The 13,803-nt window shown below is 39.7% G+C and overlaps 1 protein-coding gene across 4 annotated transcripts in view; it reads right to left on the bottom strand.

Annotated features, from left to right (window-relative positions):
* Nucleotides 1–2,566: 2,566 nt before the first annotated feature.
* Nucleotides 2,567–13,803, bottom strand: part of NAALADL2 (N-acetylated alpha-linked acidic dipeptidase like 2) — a 381,205-nt gene continuing 369,968 nt past the window's right edge. For all 4 annotated transcript variants that reach the window (XM_059855754.1, XM_059855752.1, XM_059855751.1 and 1 more), the window contains one exon: nt 2,567–8,619. In XM_059855754.1, the coding sequence (XP_059711737.1) occupies nt 8,421–8,619 (199 nt within the window). In that variant the 3' untranslated portion in view covers nt 2,567–8,420. The remainder of the gene's footprint in view (nt 8,620–13,803) is intronic.

A 13,803-nucleotide genomic window follows, 5' to 3' on the forward strand; every position in this document is an offset into this window, starting at 1 on the left:
TTCTTTTACAATGGCACTATTTCATTACACTTCTCAAGTGCATTTTAAGCACACAAAAGCCTCCAAGTATTCATATAATATAAGCAAAAAATGGAATTCCACCCACCTTATAATCTCTAGACCTCTGAACTACAGGAAAAAGCCTGATCATCTCAATTTCATAAAATCTGAATATTACATATAATCAAGATTTTCAGAACAGACTGGTTTCTTTCTTCAGATAACACTGAGGCTGCTCAGCAGCTTTCTTTTTATATATTTTAGGAGTCTTACCCTGAATGCTGTGAGTTTGATCCAAAGTCTCTGACTGGTTTCCAAAATCTATGCCCTCAAAAAAAATACAGGGACAATTTCTCACCACCTGAAAGACCAATTACCTGAATATCTGGTTTTTCTATATACCAGCACCTAAATATGTGGATAATTCAAAGTTTACCTGTCAGTAAATTATCCCATCCCAGCTTCTGAGGTTCTGTCTAGCTATTTTTGTCCTTCCTTGCCTTTTTTTTTCTTCCCATTATGCTTTAATGCCCTGGGATCTCCATTACTGCATCAGCAGCTTGAGAGGCATATGCTACAGCTTACTGGCAGAACCAATTATAAATGGGAAAGAAAGCAAACAAAAAAGCAAATGAATATCATTTTGGGCCATTCAGTGCAGTGTACATTATACACATCTTCATATTCCAGTTTAATTTCTGGCAACAGTATAACTATGCTAAAAAACCATTGTCTAACTCACTCTGCTTTCACAAAATGCCTCTTACTGAATTCCAGCCCACAGTGCCTTCTGTACAAACACTTTCACAAACTCCAGAAATCACATTCAGAGCACAATCAAATAAAATGTGCTTCTTAATCAAAGTATGTAGAATCTACTTACATTAATGGCCAACATTCTCTTTTTATTGCATTATGTTATAAAAATACAAACTGATACAAAGTAAACTAATTTTGCAAAGAAGCTGTTTTATTTAGACTCAACATTCTATAAAGTGTTATAAAAATCAACCTTTCATTGCACGTTTCCACATAACATGATATTTAGTGGTTTCCAGAAATCACTGCATCAAGTTTCTATTATTTCATGGTCCAAAAAAAAAAAAAAAAAGAAGTAGTTACTTAATACTTAATATTTTACATTGGCTAGCTATCATTTTTGGCAACATGATTTTACTTTGTGAAAATGTAGAAGAGATGGAAGGACAGAGCCATCACACAGGCATCTCAAATTCTGTGTCAAGGCTTGATAAGGTAACACAACCTGACAGCTGCTCTTTTGCATACAAAAGGCAGAAATACTTGCATATTCCATCTGAGTAGGTAAACTCTGCAAGGTGCTATTGCCTAGAAAAAAAAACCAGTTTGTGTTGGGACCAGCACTGACACTGCTAACAGCACCTGAGCATTATCTCACAGGTACAGCAATGAGCACTCACAATACATTACCACACACCTGGGTATGAATGCAATGCTAAAATCTGCCCTTAGACAGAAGAATATTGTCTTCCACACCTTGCTAAAACCCCCAAAAGTATCTGTTTCAAATACCTTAACCTGTGCTTGCTCACACTGTATGCAAGCAGTGAAGGTGCTTGGATGTGAAATGTTCCCTGAATACCAAATCACAGCATGTGTGACGAGAGTATGTTGCATATTAACTCATGTAAACTGCAAATGGAAAACACAGGGAATTTGTGCTCATCTTATTTGCTCTAAGTATAAAATATTAAGGATCTTCTTATTTCCCCTCTAGTGGATTCATACACTACAAGATGTTTCAGCTGCTGAGAACATGAAATGAGACTGCACCAAAAAAAAACAAGCAGTATCCAAAACTACTTCAGAATCCTCAGTGTACAGGCTAAAACCACCAAATGTTTGGGAAATATTTTATTTAGCTTTTCAAGGAGAGGGGCATCAGCAGTTTCTGTAGCAAGCTCACCAGAAAGTCAGACCTGTCCACCTTTTCCTGGGGTCTCTCACACTGGTATCAGGACTGAGCTACACAAAAGCAAAGTGGGGCTGCAAGGGAGGTTAATTAAAAACTGGGAATGCACTGAGAGCTCAGACAGTGCCACGTGCCTGTGCTCAGAGCACTGGGTATTGCATTGCTCTGTCACCAGCATGGTCAGGGGAGCACAGCCTCAAACGGCAGAAAATTACCAGGTCTCGGAGAAACGACTGAAAAAATAAAGATTCTCTTCAATTAGTGCCTCAAAGCACCACATTGCACACCCACAGCTCTGCATGGGGAAGGCAGCCACCCTAGTATATAACAGCACATATGGTAACAGTCAGAAAAGGACCTTCTTCCAAAGATCATGCCTTGAAATTCCACTCAATCCTATCAAATAATCCAGGGCTGATCAGATGAGGGGGTGTTACACTGTCTGAACACTTGAGATATGTTCCATAAACATTAAAGGCAGCATACATTTAAAAGAAAGACCAAAACTTCATTTTCAAGGGCTTGCTGGAAAATAAATCAAAGAGAAGCAGCTTAGATAAAACCCTATTTTTTTTTAGCCAAATGTATTAGGCAGGTGAGGAAGCATACACTACATTTACACAGCAAAACTGTTGTTCCACACCTTTATTCTGATTAAATTTCTTAAATTAAGTCCTTGTATTAATTCCAACCTGTAAAATTCATAAAAGTATCTCTGCATTAATCCAACATTCATAAAAGGTATAAAGTTAATTCCAGATTATATCACTTGTACATACACATTCCTATTCTGCCCTGTGGGCTTACTTAACGTTTACCAAGAGACTGCTCCCAATTAAAAAAAAAAAGAAATACATTCTTGCTTCTAATAATCTATGTTGAGAGATTAAAGAAAATAGACTAAACAGAAATAATTGATCTTCTGATACCAAATCCTGTGGGAAATTCCATGAAGAGTGGCTAAATTCTGCTAACCTTGGTTCTGTGGAACAGTACCCTGGTAAAGTCAACCCTGTTGGAAAAAACAGTCCAGTAAGGTCAGTATGACTGAGGTGCAACATAATCTTTTTTGCAAATCCACACAGGTGTACATTTTCTCCAGTTATAACAAGTCTGTATGAGCAACAGTAGAAATAACCAGCAGTAGTGGGATTATAATTAGGAAAAAACCAAAGGCTTAACAGCACCACAGTTTTAGTAAACAGTGCAGTCTAATTTAGGGATTTTAAAAGCCTGTGCTTCCCAAATGAGTGTTCATTATTCTTAGGCACTTCCTAGGCTCAAATGTGCATGTTCAAGTACAGGTTTGTGCATGTAGATTTAGTCCTTGCCATCCTTAACAATGTAAAACACTGTAGGACAGCAGAATTACACACAGAAGTTTGGTATTTAGCCAACATGGAGAGAATGCTGGATGGCTCCTGCAAGATCAGAGAAATTCTGTGCTTAGATATTGCCTGTTTTATTTTGTAGACAGGCAGTACCAATTCTGATTCTTTGTCTATAATTTCTTATTCATCCAACTTCAGAATTGGATTCAAATAAACTTCAAAGCTTTATTTCAAAACTTTCAAGATTATCACCTTTCTACACTGCTATTTTTGAGGGAATTTCCTGGTCCAGACATTAGAGAGAAAGAAAGAAGATAGGAAAAAAATCTGTTTCCATTCAGTCAAGCTATAACTGAAAACCTGCTGCTTGCATGTACTCAGAAGTGAATACTTTGAATTTTACAGATGATGTCCCCTCACACTTTATCCATCTGGATCTGAGCAGGACTTTTCCACCACTTTCAGCTCTTTATTATGGTCAGCTGTTCCAGGAATAATAATTGAAACTTGAGGGAGGTGAGTTGAGAACTGAATGGGGAACAAAAGGCATGACTGAGATCAGAGAGAGAAAAGAGGGGGATTAACCTGGTGGTTGGCAAATTAAAAGGGAGCTTAAGAAGTGATAAGGAAACAGAATGGAGACAGAAAACTAGTGGGAATGGCTGAGAAGAAGGTGGTGAGGGATGGGAAAAATCACATTGCAAAACGATGTGAGAGAAGGTGAATGTAAGGGATTGGAGAGGATGGTGTTAGAGGGAGAAAAAACAGCCAGAGGGTTAAAGCCACCCAAAACTATCACTGCATTGCTACCCAAGTAATTTTAACATGTAATAGACCAGAAATATGTTTGTATTCTATATCTGAGACATTGACTTGTGCTACTGGAAACCCTGTCTCAAACTGTGTAGATTCAGAGCCCCAAAACACACCACCTTACTTTGTTCTGAACACTAACAGTACAAGGCTAACTGTTTTCCAAACTCAGGTCCCAGGCATGTTGAAATGAGATTTCATTCCTATCACTCATTCTTCTGGGACTGGTGTGACACTGCTGAAATGTTACTGAGTGTCAAAGGGAAAGAACATCTCCCACACTGAGCTGGTTTGCTGGGACAGCCACACAGAGGTGCCACTTCTGAGTGCCACAGATCACTGCTCCCAGCACAGGGCCTGCCAGGGAGATCTGAACTGCTGCTTGGAGAACACAGACCAGACATTTCTACAGCATTTAACAGCTGTGAAAGCCAGAATGAGCCATAGAGTTATCCTGCCTTCCCTTCCACTCAACACAAACCACAGTGAGATCCCAAAGTTTGGGTAAAGTAGATGCATTTATAGCCACATATGTGCTGATGAGGTGACAGCCTCCTAAGTAAAGAGAAATCCTGTGACTGGGGACCAGGGACTGTACAAAAGACCTCAGAAGATAAATACAATAGTTTCTATGGCTTTCAAAAAAGTACTTTATGCCTTGAAGGACAAATCTCCTCATACAAACTTTCCAACATATTGTACCTGTGAAATCCTGGAGATGGTTTCTGAGAGTTTTCACTAGATGAAATGATGGCTACCTTTTGAATGCTTGCTGTGAAAATAATTACAATAATTTAACAACTCAGAAATATGGGGAGAAATTTGGAGGAACTGTTTCTATGGAAGAATGAAAGACTTCCTCTGTGAGGGTGACCATGCACTGGCACAGAGTGCCAGAGAGGCTGAGGAATCTCCATCCCTGGAAGGCATTGCACAGTAACCTGAGCACAGCCCCTCCTGGGAGGCTGTTTTTAGGTGGTCCTGCTTGAGCAGGGAGGTTGGAATAAATGACTTCCAGGGGTTCCTTCTGCCATACCTGAGATTTAACCTTTCCCCACCTACTGCTGCAAGAACTGAGGTCAGCTGCAGTGCCTCCTTTCACATCTCTAGACTGAAACACTTTCCTAAAAGGGAAGGGAGGCAATGCAAAGAGTTTGCTAATTTTCTCACGTAATTATTTACATCTATGTTTATCTAGATGTATTATATCACTGCAAGTAAATTAATATTTGCAAAACCTTTTGAAGATAAAGGGCATTTGTGTGTTTGCATATTCACACGGGTACTATTCCTCTTGGATGATAAAAACAATTCACTGCCTTTTTTAAGGTTAGTACTCCAAATCCAGCTCCCATGTACTTTTTATTCATCTGCCTTGATTGTGCTTTAGCCTTTTTATGGACTCTTTAAAATACATACTAATAAAACCTTATTGGCTTTTTATTATCAACTGTCTCAACATACAAATATTGCAGGCTGCAGGGATTTTCTGGTCACTGTGAGCATGACTCTGGATTAAGGAGCAATCAATGCATTTGCTATACTGTCTCTGGCAGCTGATGCTTCTGAAAAGCTCACACATTTTTAGTATCATTCAGGCAATTTGCAAACGTGCTTCTGCCTTTAAGGGTGCTCTGTTTATTCCAGTACAACACAGGAATGAAGTCAATCTGGGTAAGCTGCTATGATTTACTAGCACCTTCCTTTAGCTGATGTTCCACAGCTGTTTGGGCAAAAACTCTATGTTAGAAGCTCACCAGATACTTAGGACCTTAACTTGCTGTAAATTCCTTGAAGTCAATAGGTAGGATTTAAAAATCAATGGAAGGATATGGCTCAAAAGTGCTTTTTTTTCCAAGCTATAATGGTACAAATATTATCACTGAGCACTCACTTATATGTAAGATCTTAACATTGAAATAAAAGCCTACAAAAGATCTAAAAGTGTGAGATGACATTGAAATCAATGCATTTAAGTCCCTAAATAGCTCATCTGATTCATCTCACCAACAAGAACATCTGATTGTGTCTAGAATAGACAGACATTTACAACAGCAGTGCTTTTCTAGCAGAGTACTTTTAAGTCTGTTAGTTTAGAAGTGGTTACAGAAGGACATTAGTGAGAAAACAAGATAAATATTTTATTTTGGAATTACAGGGTTGAGAAATCATCCATGAGAGATATTGCTTCCACCAGATTTCACTGATTTTGCTGAGTACACTTTGGTTGCATTAGAGGTGGAACATTCTAAGGATGAGGAAGCAGTTATTAAACTCACCTGGTAGAGTCAACAAAGGTGTTAACCTCTCTTTTGGTCTCCTAATGGCACATGACCCTTTATCACTGAATCCCACCAAAGGCCCCATAGTACAGTACATCCCCAAGTCCCCAAAATAAACATACAATTCAAATGTGGATATTCCAACCACTTGAATCTTACAATAATAAAAACAATGCAGACAAGGGGTGAACGTGCATCATAAACAATGTCATTCTCCAGAAGTCAAATTCTCTCTGCACTAAACTGGTGCCAGCATTAGCAAAAGAATCATCATCAATTTTTGCTGATCAGATGCCAAGGAAAGCTAGGAGATAATGATGAGTCCATGCAGTCCCACTGACTGGTGCTGAACAAATTCCCACTGCAGAGGCTGCTGTACAACTGCACAGCTCTGTGCAGCACAGCTCTGCCTCTGCTCAATCATAACTTATGAAGAAATGTAGCAACAGCACAGCTGTGTGTACCCAGTCCTGGGCCATTGCTTGGAGACCCCTTTGTAAGGGCTTTGGAACAGAAACCCAGATCTGTAAACAGCTCATTTCTTGCTATGTGAACTTTAGAAAATTTTTCACCAAATTGTGCACTCAGAAATTTTCCTGAAGGCACTTTTTAAACATTAAAACAGACACTTTTTCCATTTTTATTCCAACCTGAAATGTTCTTGTAATGTTAACATGGCAAACTGGATAACAATACATTTAACATTTCCATCAAATAAATTATATTTAAATTCTGAGTATCTATATAAAATTAATTATTTAAGCTCTAAACCTAGAATCATCTGAGACTGTAAAACCCAAATAGGGCTTAACAATTTCAACTGTATATATTATTAAGACCTGGAGTTCTCAAATGGGTATAGCATCCCCTCAGAGGACACTGAACCTCTTGATCCTTTCACACACAGATTACTTTGGCCAACAGGCAATGGTGTGATTAGAGCCTTCTACCAAGGGAAAAACAGATTTGCATTTTAGCTCTGCAATATGCTTCACCAGCTTGTGCCTCCACACTTGAATTCCTGGTTCTACAGCAGGGAATGGATGCATGTTTTACCTTGTGCTTTTCTGACAATGACCTGGGTCCTAGATGTGAGGCTTGATGGAACAATCCAGCCTGGAACAGTGGGTGGTGTGGCCAAGAGTGATGGAATCCCAAAACTCTTCTCAGGTCTTGGAGGTCTTGCTTTTATTTACAGCTCTCTGGAAGCTGAGAGACCTTGAAGTGGGATTTTTTGGTAATGTTTGGTGAAAAATTTTAAGGCCTCCAGCCTTATAAAGACTAGGCAGTTCTTATCATTTAACATAAACATTCAAAGCATTTTTGTGCAAGTGTAATTACCGACTCACACTTTTCAAATAATTTGAAATCATCACAAAAATTTCCTCTCCAAGAAACATCAGAGAAAACCACTCTTTATTTTCATACAGAAATGGAAGAATCAAAGTTTATCTGTATTCTCAGAACTGAGGTATTTATTGTTCCACAGGAGTAAAGGTGTTGGATTGCACCTGTAAAGGTGTTCTGTGCATTTCCACTCCGGTGCTGGACACCCAAGGAAACACCACATCCTTCAACTACTTACTCTGAATGGAGTAAGGAAGAAGATGAGCTGGCTGAAAACATTAAGAAACTTGAGTCATGTTTTTCTGACAGAGGAAATCTCCCCTGGCTGCACATCTGGGGTGTCTCAGAACCAGGGCTTCAGCACATCACAGGACATGCTTGGTGCTTCGCATGATTGAGCTCTTGGTCATAAAAACATATTTTACATACAAAAATACAGCAGACATCCTTCCAAAAGTCATCTCTGAAGTGTTACTCCCTCTCTTTAGGTTTAATACATTCAGGAACAGGCATTTGAGATATATTGTGAACAGTGCAAAATACTGTTTTACATTTCTTAAACCACGTGTTGCAGTACCTTTAAGCGCCAGCTGAAGGAAAGGCTGAGAAAGGTTTGATCCTCAGAGCAATTCTGGTCCAAGTGGAACTTTTGTTTAGAGAGTTGTAAACAAATGTCTTGGAATGCAGGGAATCCTCTCATTTCTTTCCAGCTAAGGCAGTCTCAAACACATCAAGTCCTGCTTTGAAGTAGACCTGAGCTGAATTGATGCTGCTCAGCACCTCTGACAAGGCTGCCTGCACGGTCTCATTTGACTGATGTAGTTTGCAGTGCTCCAGGGCCTCCAGCAGCACTGAAAACTGGCTGGTCCTGTCATCCAGTCTGTAAAGAATATTTCTGAAAGAGAACAATGGAGAGAATGGTAAGGTTTTTACTCAAAAACAATCCATCAGATGCCATCAAGAATCCCTGCAAGTATCAGCCACAGCTTACAGATGATACATATTATGCACAGTAAAGCTGACCCATGGCAGATTGAGAGACAAATGCATATTTATTATGCTCTATAAACTGAATTTATTCACTGAACGACATGTACTTACATTGGAGCAGTTACTAAATCCATCAAAGAAGTCTCACATTTCTCTCTGACCATTCAAGTTTTTATTCAAAAGCATGAGCCCAGACCTATCACACCCCCTTATGAAGGATTTTGTGTCTCAGATGAATTCCATTTATTCCCCTCTAAAAAGAGTTTGGTTACTGCTGTGAACCCTCAGCACAGGTTTGGTTTTGTTTTTGTTTTTCCTATCTGCTCACATTATTTATCTCACTCTTCAGAGGTGAAATTCCAGCTGCATTGATGCCAATGGTAAAACTCTCCTTGCCTTCAGCAGAGACTTTATTTCATCAACAATCCTTTGTGGTTTCAGAACAAGAGTAACCCATCTTTAATGTCCCATACTAGAGGAAAGAAACAGCACACACAGCTAAACCCTTGTGAAACAAAATCTGTGTTTTCCAGTAATATCTGCAAAAAATTTTAATGGTTTGTAGAAAAACAGATGGAAGAGTATTGTGTGATCCCTTGGAAACATAATTTGTATGAGGTGGGGAAGGCTCAGAATTCAAAGCTAGTCAGTGATTTTAATGGGACTCTTTGAAGCAGGCTATAAATGTTATCCAAAACCAGGTGTAATCATTACACTAATTAGAAGAGCACATAAACATCATAAACCTCCACCCAGGAGCTCCTTTGATTGCAAACAGAAGTGAACAAAATTTGAAACAGGAAAGCTACAGTGATTTGGTGCAGGACTTCTCCTTAAATACAGGACAGGTGTTCAGGGCAGGGGAGGAGCTGTGTGGAGAACCCAGCAAGGAGCAGGACAGCTCCCACACTTTGTTAGTAACCTAATGGCACGACAGAGCAGGCCAAATGGCAACTCCAAATCAGCCATAAAACTGCCAAGGTTGTTTACAGAAGACAGAGGAACACAGAAGTGCATCTTATTCTATCAATCACCTAAGTGCAACTCTGCCTGGGGGAACATAACAAAGCAGACCAATAAATGACACCACAGAACACCCACAATCTTTTGCCATGTTTTCCAGCTTTAAAAAATGCTTTGAATGAGAGATCATTTTTTCAAAGACATGAAATAACTCTTGCCCTCACGAGGCAATTTTTCAGCCTATGTTTTTACCCCCCAATATTGGGTACACATCCAGCAGCGTGCAGAAGGAATGATGAGTTTTTCCTCCCCTGACAGCAGTACATCCAGACAGATCAAGGGTCTGCATTGGAGGTCTAAACAGAGAAGGGAAAGGGCTGGAATCCAACCCTGCAGCAGAAGGACAGTTTAAACAAAAGTCATCCCTGCCATAGACCATTTAGACAGAAACAGGTGAGGAGTACTTGCAAGAACAGCTCAGTGGGGACAGAAAGCCCCATCAAGAGGGCAGAAACAGGCAGATGTGGCAACAACTTCCTCAGCTTGCACTGCAGCAGCCACAGGACAACCCCCTTAGCTTGGAGCTGATGCTACTGTTCCCTGTCCGTGGTGCAGCTCACACTCAAAGGTGACTCAAGCTGGAGTGCCCCAAAGCAGCCTCTGTGACACAGTAAATGAAAACTGTGGATGTGGATGAGAGCCAGATAAATTCTTGGCTGGTTGGTTGGTTTTTAAGGATAGGCTGTGCTATGGGAAATACTGCATTTTTCAAAGCAGGGATTGAGTTTGCTCCCTCAGTTCAGGGACTCCTGCTGAGATCAGTGCAAGCAGAACCAGGCTTTTGAAGAACTCTCCTCTTTAGTTCCTGGAGTTCACAGGGAGAAAGAAGCCTGCCCACAGCCCCTTAAACACCTCCAACAGCAAGGACAGTGCTAGAGAAAATCACATTTCTTCCTACCCTCAGGAGAGATCTGTTTGCTGGTGGCTGAGAGAGTTTGACTGAGCTGGAATCCTACTCCAAATGCCTACAACACAGGTGCCCTGATCTGTGTTAGGATCCCTCTATTCCTTTAGGTCAGCTTATAAAAACCTCAGAAGACAGCCACCATCAGCAGAGCAACACTGCCTCAGAGTGCCAGCAACCCCTCTAAAGAGAGGATGGTCTGAACTTTGGAACATTTGGGACTGCTGAGACAATGTCTGGGGAGAACAGGAACAGACCTCGTGTCCCATCATCAAAGGGGCTCTGAACAAGGCATACAAGGTAAAAAAGAGGGTTTACCCTGACATGCAAGGGTGTTAACACAGTTTAAATCTGCTGCTGTGATTTTGGAATCACTGGTGATTCCACAGTAAATAAACAGGCATGTGATCCAAGTAAAAAGAAGAACTGCTAGCCCACCCCACTGGAATGCAGGGCAAATTACTGCCTGATGAGAGCTTAGTTGTTTGATGAATGAGACATGCAGTTTACTGTCATAATTTTAAAATAATATCTTAACTTCTGAAACATTAATATGACTTCAGAATAGCTGATTGCATAGTACAGCAGAACCTAATTTATATTTTTATGCATGCAAATGCTAATAAGTAACATAATACAGCACCTGTTTTTTTCAACTTTTCTGCTAGGAGTTCTCACTGGGATCTTGTATTTTCCAATTACTTATCTTTGCTTGGCAAGCCATGCCACCCCTTTGTTGCACAAAATGATTTCTCTCTTTATGCATGTTCATGAGAGTCAATTTATACAAGTTTGCTTCTTATCTCTGTTGAAGCTTCCTCAAATGAAAAAAATGGTCAGTTCAGCTTATTACTTCCAAGCCTTTACAAGTCAGAACAGTGTTTTCATTAAAGATTACACACGGACTGAAAAATAAACCAAATAAACCCCAGCCATTTCATTGATACAAGGTATCACCATGTGCCCACAATATGCAGAATGATGGCAAGAGACTTTGATTTACACTGTGAAATTCAATTACTTAAACATTCCTTAACACAAATTGGTTTTGTAGCCTACACCTCTAAAACAGCAATTCCAGCCTCTGGCCTAATTGCTTAAGTATCTACCTTCATCTTTGACTATTTTATCTTATGAATATAATTCACACAGTCAGCCTGACCCCCACAAAACAAAAAGACACTCCTAAACAGAACACTGCAATACATTATTGATGATGCTGATGAAATTACAACACACATCCTTCATCCTAATGGGCTTGTTTCTATGACACATGCCAGTGACCTGAAAAGTGGAACACTGAGGCAGGAAACCCAATTAATGACTTCAGGCACTACCACTGAAAAAGATAAAAGGGCTACAAACAAACCAAACAGCCTTAGCAAAGTAAAGAAACTGTAAAGGGAGCCTCTGCTACAACTTTTGTAAGTCCTTGGCAGGCCTAGGAACACAAGCATTCCTGATGAAAATAATGCCATTAAATGCTGCTCTCTACATAACCACAAATAAGGAGGTACAGTCAAACCCACCAGACCAGAAGGAATTTGACAAATTCTTGAATAACAAATCACACTAGAAATGTATTGACTTTAACACAACTTCAATATTAGAGTAACTGGACAGTACAAGATGAAACAAGATTACCACATTATTCTTGTCACAAAAAACGATTTTTTAGCTTACCAGAAAACTTTGTCTGTAGATAATGTACAACATAAGATGAATTATTCAGGCACTTACAAACAGACTCCCATCTAACAGCCCACGTTTGAGATTTTGAAAAGTAATTATTAAATCATTAGGACATGATGGTAAGTCTAGTGTCCCACATGAAATGAGTGCAGGTTTTCTCTGCGGAATCACAGTAAAACTGTTTAGAGATAAATGCTGTGGGCAGCCTCTGTCTGTTCCAGTTATAACACAATGTGTTATGACTTCAGCATCCTCACAAGCTCAATTTTGTAATTCCCTGATTTGTTTTCTCTTGTACTCTCCAAGGAAAAAAAGAAAAGAAAAAAAAGCACACCAGAACAAAGAAGTCTCTGAATTTCCCTTTCTCCTGATACTGTTCAATTTTGAATGCACTTTTCTTACATTTAGGGGTCTGTTTTCATTCATGCTTATAAGACATAAAATATGATTACTTTGGTAAATAAGTAAATGTACTCTAATAACAATATTCACATGTTGGGACTTCCAGTTCCATACAGTGGTTATTCATTGTAGGACATAAAAATATCACAAAATCTTCTCCGGAAAGAGCACAAGAAGATTTATACTGGTTTATTTATACAACTTTGCACTTCAGAAAACTTTGCAGTGAACATGCAGAAAGTTTTCTTTCTTCCTCTGGGATCCTTATCTTTTGATCTCCAATGGCTGTTCTCCTTTCCTCTCTTATTTTTTAAATCTTTTTGACACCTACGTGCAGTTTTATTATCTTACCTATGTTATTTCACAGCAGCATTGTGGCACAAGGTTTATAATTACAAAATTATAGCTGCTGGCCATGTAAGATTAGCTTTTATCAGGAGGAGATACATGCCCTGGTGAAGTGTCATTACATGCCATTAGAGCTGATGCAGAGGAACCCCTTTTTTTCCCTACAATGCTCATTCCCTGCTGGAATGAATGCTGGAAGTCGCTGGGGCCATGGGATGAACACACACACACAGGGCCAGGGAAGATGGGGATGTGGCACCCAACCCCTCGGGGCAACTCTGCTGTAAATATCACCTCTCCTTCACTGCCCCAAGTCCCCACAAACCCAGAATGCCATTTCTGTTTGTAATTACTTGTTCCTAACTTTTGTTTCCTACACATCCTCTCCTTTTTCAAAGAGCCGTTACCTGCCTTCCCTTGGTGCTCTTGTTAACAGGCTGCAAATGGTTCCACCAATCTGTATTCCAGAAAGTGATGTATTTAAAATCATGAGCACTCAGAGGTGAGTGTCTGCCTGAAAGGGATATATCTGCATGCTATCAGCAGTTGATAAGCTGCAGGTAATCGAGCTATCAAACCCAAATAAAGTCTTACCAACTGAAAGGCATTTCAAAGGCATTGTTATGTGACAGTGGTAAACCAGACACACTCTCTCCCTGCTAGATATAAATTTATCTTGCATAAAAGACAGGCATTAGGACACCTCTAATTGAGTCAATT

This window comes from Haemorhous mexicanus, chromosome 10 (genome assembly GCF_027477595.1).
Source record: "Haemorhous mexicanus isolate bHaeMex1 chromosome 10, bHaeMex1.pri, whole genome shotgun sequence".
Classification (NCBI taxonomy): Eukaryota; Metazoa; Chordata; class Aves; order Passeriformes; family Fringillidae; genus Haemorhous; species Haemorhous mexicanus.